At 42.9% G+C, this 7,781-nt stretch overlaps 1 protein-coding gene across 1 annotated transcript; it reads left to right on the top strand.

Annotated features, from left to right (window-relative positions):
• The first annotated feature begins 366 nt into the window (after positions 1-366).
• Positions 367-1,320, top strand: LOC133763619 (olfactory receptor 6Q1). The gene has a single exon (XM_062197418.1). It carries the CDS (start codon positions 367-369, stop codon positions 1,318-1,320), a length of 954 nt encoding a protein of 317 aa, XP_062053402.1.
• The last annotated feature ends 6,461 nt before the right edge of the window (positions 1,321-7,781 follow it).

Here is a 7,781-nt window from a genome sequence, read left to right as displayed (position 1 = left end):
ATTCTCTCTAGTAGCTGGGATTTTACATTTACTATGTCCTCTCTACTTCTCTACCTTTTATCTCATAAAGTTATACTTCTTTTTCAGGTTCCAGCTTCAGACAGCTCTTCCTCTGGGAAGACATCTCAAGACAAGTGGAGCTTTTCTGCTATTTCCTCCCATGATATTCTTATTCCTATCCAGCACTTTTCACTTTATACTGAAATGTGTATCTCACAGATTATAAATTCTTTGAAGGTAGGGCCAGTGTCTTGCTCTGCGTTCCTCTTCTGAAGGGAAAAGTGTTTTAGCACAACATTCTTTGTGTGTCCCTTTGAGCTCTCATTGTCTATGAGGCTATGAGTCTACTGAGCTCTCATCCCACACATGCAGTCATACACCCTAAACTGGACCCAGGTCACAGAGTTTGTCATGGTGGGTTTTGCTGAGGTGCATGAAGCACGTCTCTTCTTCTTCTTGCTGTTCCTCAGCATGTACTTGTTCACCCTGGCAGAGAACTTGGCCATCATCTTAGTGGTGGGCTTGGAGCACCGGCTATGGAGACCCATGTACTTCTTCCTGACACATTTGTCCTGCCTTGAGATCTTGTATACCTCAGTCACGGTGCCCAAGATGCTGGCGGGTTTTATTGGTGTAGATGGGGGCAAGAATATCTCCTTTTCTGGCTGCCTGGCCCAACTCTTCATTTTCACCTTCCTTGGGGCAACTGAGTGTTTCCTATTGGCTGCCATGGCCTATGACCGCTATGTGGCCATTTGTATGCCTCTACACTATGGGGCCTTGGTGTCCTGGGGCACCTGTATCCGCCTGGCAGTTGCTTGCTGGCTGGTAGGCTTCCTCACACCCATTTTGCCCATCTATCTCATGTCTCAACTGACATTTTGTGGCCCCAATATTGTTGACCACTTCTTCTGTGATGCCTCACCCCTGCTAGCCTTGTCCTGCTCAGATGTCACCCTGAAAGAGACTGTGGATTTCCTGGTGTCTCTGACTGTGCTCCTGGTCTCCTCCACGGTCATCGCTGTGTCTTATGGCAACATTGTGTGGACGCTGCTGCACATTCGCTCAGCGGCTGAGCGCTGGAAGGCCTTCTCCACATGTGCAGCTCACTTGACTGTGGTGAGCCTCTTCTATGGCACTCTTTTCTTCATGTACGTCCGGACCAAGGTGGCCTCCTCCATCAACTTCAACAAGGTGGTGTCTGTCTTCTACTCCATTGTTACGCCAATGCTCAACCCACTCATCTACAGTCTGCGGAACAAGGAGGTGAAGGGAGCCTTGGGCCGAGCCTTTTCCTTCAAGTCTTGGAAGAGGCAGTGAGGAGGTGGGTGGGTGAGGATGTAGTTTCCTTACTTTGGAGGATTGTGGAGAGAGACCATGGCCTGGGTAGGAAGGAGTCATGAATTACATAGTAATTAAAGTGGTAAACTTCTGTAGCAAGGGATAATTAACTATTTTGTAGTTTAATGAATGAAGGAGATTTTGTCTTTCTGGAAAGAGATCATAAGTGTTTCAGGTTGATGGGTGGCTCTGCTCAATAGGCATTCAAGGATCCAAGTTCCTTCCATCTTGTAAGGTCAACATCCTCTGGATATTGGCAAAGTAAGCCTTGCAGGCTAAATCTGACTCAGTAGTTGATTTTTTTTGACAGGTAGAGTTATAGACAGTGAGAGAGAGAGAGAGAAAGGTCCTCCCTCCTCTGGTTCACTCCCCAAATGGCCACCATGGCCAGCGCTGCACTGATCCAAAGCCAGGAGTCAGCCTCCTCTTCCCTCCCCCCATCTCCCATGCAGGTGCAGGGGCCCAAGCACCTGGGCCATCCTCCACTGCCTTCCCGGGCCACAGCAGAGAGCTGGACTGGAAGAGGAGCAACTGGGAACAGAACCTGGTGCTCACATGGGATGCCAGCGCCACAGGCTGAGGATTAACCAAGTGATCCATGGTGCCGGCCCCTCAGTAGTTGATTTTTAATGGCCTGTGAACTAAGATGGTTTTTATACTTTTAAATGGTTGACGACAAAGGAAAAGAACAATAATGTTTCATGACACACAGAAGTTCTGCCACAGAAGTTCCAATGTCAGGGGCTAAAAATCAAGTTTCATTAGAACACATTCACACCTATATGTATTATCTATGGCTGCTTTTTGCTCCAGTAGCAGAATTGAGTAGTTATGACAAACAATTTGCCAACCTCCTGTGTAGGGTCTTCTTGTTATCTACATGGTCAATTCTAGGTTTACTGAGAGGGAATGGTGAGAACACAGCATGGAGGAGCCCCATTGTATCTTAAGCTTTCTTGATTAGATATAGCAATCATCGCTTCCACTCACCTCTTGGGGAGAAGTGAGTCACATATCATATCTAACTGCAAGGGTGGTAAATATGGTACATAGTTGGGAAGGCAAGGGACTCACAACCATTCAATTATTATGCCAAAGAAGAAAACAAATTTTGGTAGACAACCAACAATTTCCACTACAAACTAACCCCCCCGGGTCAGAGCTGATTTTCCATGTGACCCATGCACTTAATCTTTTCTGCATCCACATTATCTTATTTGAGATATGGCCTGATCTTCTCTCTATATCAGATGTGTTCTGGAAAATGATTAACAAAGTACTCATTGCAATGTCAATACAGAAGTACTGGCAATGTCAATACTCTCAAAATAGGGCCTAAAGAGACATCTACAATTCAAGTAGTTCTCTATATGTTGACAGTGCACTCCTAAAGACTTATACAAGCATACTTCAAAAAGTTTGTGGAAAAATGGAATAGAAAAATTTTTTCGGGTACAAAACCTGTTTTGAAATCCATGCATAATAATTTCGTAAAATGCATTTTCCACAAACCTTTGAAAACCTTTTGATTGCATGGATTTCAAGATTTTTTTTTGAATCAAAATAAACTCATCTTTTCATCCTATTTTCTACAAACTTTTTGAGGTACCATCATCTAATTATCATTTAAATGTAGATTCAAGAAACAATAGTATATGGAAGAGAAAGATGTTAAGCTTAGAGGGAAGGCAGATTTTCTGGGATGGTAATTCTCAGCTGGCCAATAAGGAGCAGATTACACAATGGTGCCCGTCAGCATTAGAGGCTCACACAGTAGGATCCGAGTTGTTGCATTTTCTGTGGTCAAAGGCAGGCCATAAATCATGTATTTTGGAAAGCATTTTATGTATTGAATATTATATCAGTAAAAAGCTTTAGATTCACTTGGATCCCTGCAAGATGCAAAAGCAGTGTGAAGATGAGAGCTTTTCAAAATCATACGTAAAAATTTACCAGAATGAAATGGAAGTATACACTCTCAGGCAATTAACCTGGGTAGTCACAAACACAAGATGAAGTGGATATTCAGGTTTCTGGTTGATGGACAGAAAGGGAAACACTCTGGGTTACATAGTTCTTATGCATGATAGCAGAAACAATTCAAATTCAAATTCAAACATTGGGAATGTTTTCTGGATTTTGAGAATAATGCTCTAGAATAATGCCAAGGGAAGCATCAGTAAGGCTTCCAATTTTGAGCCTTTGAAAAAAATAAATCTGTATTTTTGAGACAAATGCTATGAACTCTGAAGCATAGTCTTGGAAAAGATTCTGTAATGCAAGAATGAATCTTGCTTTAATAAAATCTGACACCAGAAATGAAATTGAGTAAAAACCCATGTTTGTGAGTGTGATTATTTATATTATAATGTTGAAACAATCACTCCCATGAAAATGAGATATACTTACCAAAATCTGAGACACATATGTGTGAAGGTATTGACAACCAAAGTTTTTAAAGCCACCACTTATGACAGATCAATTTGCAATGAAGACAGTATAAGGAATCACGTGAACAAAAATACACATTTTAGAACTTGGGAATTTATGAAAATATCATTCCTTCTTTCATGCATATATCTTCATGTGCTGAATGACAGTCATGGAAAATAACACAACCTAGACTGTAATTCACTGGTATTCAGAGGATGTAAGTAATAAGTCTGGATAAAGCAGTCTTGCTAAGAGAGAATTCACTAGAGTGCTGCTGATGTTGTTTTGTCCATTATGGGTACTAGGATACAGACTTAATTGATAGATAGGAAACACCTGCTGACCATATTGGAGAAGGCCTTTTGACTTGGGACTTGGTGAGAACACCCAGGTCTGCACTCTGAAACCAGGTGTCTGCAGTGTGCCAGCTGCCTTCACTGAAGGTGTTGATGTGGGCGTGCTTCACTAAGGCCCATCTGGACTCGCTTCCATGATTCCATAATGGTCTTCTCCCCTGAACCTTTGCTGGGATCCCCATCTCATTTTTTAAGGTTTTAGGTAATTTCTTAATCTCTTGCGCTCTAATTTCCCATGCTAACTCATTAGCAGATGACTTTTATGCATGTTTATCAAAGTTCTGGCTTTGACCCTGAAGGTTGTTCCCCTTGATCTAGTTCGAAAAAAGGTCTCCTGGAAGTTTCACTTATACAGCAAAGAATCAAGAGATCCAGAATTTGTCATTATGTAAAATTTTAATGCATTATTAAATAAATATTTATTTAGTTTATTGTGTGTCAGGTGCAATTCTAAGTGTTTTATGAACATTAATTAATTTATTATTCATTGACAATTCCATGAAATTGGTGCTATTATTATCCTCCTTTGTATGAGGAAGCTGGAGTACAGAGCTGCTAAGTAACTTATCCAAAGTCACATAGCTAAGTGGTAGAGTTAGGACATGAACCTTGTCCATTTGATGCTTAGCCTGTGGACAGTGATGCTCTGGGTAATTGGCATCTCCTTTCTTGGCATCAATTTTCTTAACTGTAAAAGGACAGAGTGGATTGAGTGACCTTAAATATCCTGCTGTGAGTGTTTATTCTGTGCTGAGCACTGTCACACATTTTCTTGTTTCATCATCAGCACATCTGGAGAGGAAGGCTTGATCTCATTTTATATTGGAGGAAACTAAAGCACAGAAAACTTTAGTAACGTGTTCATGTTCCTGTATGTATGACACAGAGGAGCTAGGAGGAACAGCTTCCTTTACTTCATCAACCTCTCCACCTTACTGCCTCCTTTCGAAGATCCCTCTCCTGCCTACTTTGCTTAAGTTGATCCATTCCATTCATCAAACATGTATTCTGTCTCCTGTGTATACCAGGCCCTGGTTTTGTGCTGAGGGGTCAGAGGATGAATCAGATCAGATGCTTCCATCCAGGACAACTGTATTTGCAAACAGATCCCATCTCCCCCAACAGAATGAAATGCAAGAGAAAAGGAGCTCAGTGACAAGGAGGGGCTAGAGGAGGGACCATCTGTCGGGGGAGCTCAGGGAAGGTGTCCCTGAGAAGGAGGCTCTCCCTGTAGCTCACGCCTGCTTTTCTCACCTGACGGTGCCTGCCGAACATTCGTCCTCTTGTGTTCCTTTCAGGGTGGAGAAGGATGGTGTAGCATTTGGGAAAGAAGAGGCAGCACACGAGGCCTGCTCCTGACGCCAAGAGGGCAAAGACCTCTATGGCCGCAGTGTCTTTGCCTTGGGTGCTCATGTGGGCAGGTACGAAGGACCCCCAGACACAGGAGCAGACCAACATGCTGAGAGTGAGATGCTTTGCTTGGTTGAAGGTGTCAGGCAGCTGGTGAGCAGGAAAGGCCACCAGCAAGCTGACCAGCCCTAGCAGACCCAAGTAGCCAATCATGGCATAGAACAGTTCTAAAGAGCCCTGGTCACACTTGACAGTCACTGTGGGCCTAGGCTTGTAGAGTTCACAGGCTGTGGGGGCCATGTGGTCACCCAGAGTCTATACAGGATTGCCTGGACCAGGGACCAGACACTGGGAATGGTGCTGGGCAGCAATGGCCCTGCCCACTTTCTTATGTGGGTGTCTGGCTTGGTGGCGTGGAAGACTGCCACCACTATAATGATCTTGGCTAGCACAGTGGACACACAGACTGTGAAGGTGATGCCAAAGGCTACCTGGTGCACAGCATAGGTGAGGGGTCCAGGGTGGGCATTGGATATGAAGGGGCAGAGGAAGCAGACGACCAAAGAGGGCAGCAGGAGGTAGCTGAGCCAGCAATAACTGGCTCTGACAATGGGGGTGTGGTGGTGCTTAATGAAGACATCTAAGATGGCCAGGGCAAGGAGGAAGAGCAGGGCTGTGCAGACCACCAATACTATGCGAGGGGCTCATTGTAGGGCAAGAAGTCCCGAGTTTTGGGTATGCACTGACCTTCTCTATGCTGAACCACTGGTCCCCAGGGCACATTTGACATGCAGCACTATCTGCGGAGAGAAAGAACAGAATATGGAAGTTTCTGCAAAGCTTTCCATGGTCAAGTAGTTGTACAAATGTGATTGCTTTTGCAGAAGGCTCAGTATATTTCAGTCTCATTACAATGGAGCTTCCAAATGGCCTGATAGCCTCAGCTTCAGAGCCAAAGACACAGATGGCAGCAATCCTGGTGGCAACTGCTTATCACACATCAGACTACGATGAAATAACAATGAGACAGCCGCCTCCAGAAACTTTAACCTCAGTCTGGGCTTTTATCATTTTGAATGGAACAACTACTATTGCAGTGTCATAATTCAGTCACAGCTAATTAATTTGTTCACTTGTTCATCCATCAGCACATTTAATTTAAGAAAATGTATCAAATTGTTACCACACACATACATTTTCTCTTTTATTTTTATTTTTAATTAATTGATTAATTGAGATGCTAAGAGACAGTCTTTGAGAGAAAGAGAGAGAGAGAGATATCTCCATACCACCAATTCATTCCCCAAATGCTGCCAATAGCCAGGACCATGTTGGCCTGAAGCTGGGAACTGAGAACTCAATCCAGGTCTTCCACATGATTAACAGGGAACAAACTACTCGAGCTACCATCACTGCCTCAGAGGATCTGCATTAGCAGGTTGTTGGAATCAGAAGCCAGAGGTGCATACTAAACCAAGGTACTTCCATGTGGGATATGGGCATCTTAACAGGAATCTTAGTTACCAGGCTAGACACTAACCCCTTTCTTTAAAAAAAGGCACACTTCTTCAAAAGTCTTTATAGCCTTGGCAGCTCATGACAAGAGCCAAATGGTGATCATTGATGTCATAAATAAGAGTGTCAATTGTTAAATCAACAACCGGAGTCACTGTACCCTTACTCCCCATGTAGGACCTCTGTCCTTAATGAGTTGTACTATGAGAATTAACGGTAAAACTAGTCTTCAAATTTATACTGTGTGTGTCTGTGTGGGTGCAAACTGTTGAAATCTTTACTTAGCATAGAGTTGGTCTTCTGTATATAAAGATAATTAAAAATGAATCAATAAATCTTAATGAAGAATAGGATGGGAGAGGGAGCAGGAAGTGAGATGTGAGTAGGGGTGGGAGGGTGGGAATGGGAACCACTACATTCCTAAAGCTGTACCTATTAAATTTGTATTTATTAAATAAAAGCTTTCTAAAAAAAGGGCACACTTCAAATCCTATGGATTACTGAACTTTTCAGAGCTTTGTGTCCCACAGTGACTTTAAAGATGAGATTTTGTGACTGGAACCATTGGACAGAAAATTCTTATTTGATCAATTTTCTTGATTTGATTGTATCTCCACATTCCTAGATTCTTTGAATCCATATCCTTCTGATAAGTCTAAAGATTTCTTATTCATAATTTTGTTTTCTCTCTTCAGCCTCTGATTGTTCCTTCTCAGCATCATTCCATGGTACCTTTCTTTCCAAAAGGTTAGAGTATTTCCAAAACTCTTCCTAGGGAGAGTTTTC

Source organism: Lepus europaeus, chromosome 7, assembly GCF_033115175.1.
Source record: "Lepus europaeus isolate LE1 chromosome 7, mLepTim1.pri, whole genome shotgun sequence".
Lineage (NCBI taxonomy): Eukaryota > Metazoa > Chordata > Mammalia > Lagomorpha > Leporidae > Lepus > Lepus europaeus.
This window is presented reverse-complemented; position numbering and strand designations above follow the sequence as displayed.

What these genes read in the sequence shown, in the direction of transcription:
- LOC133763619 (XM_062197418.1), top strand. Translation starts at nt 367, where the DNA reads ATGCAGTCATACACCCTAAACTGGACCCAGGTCACAGAGTTTGTCATG.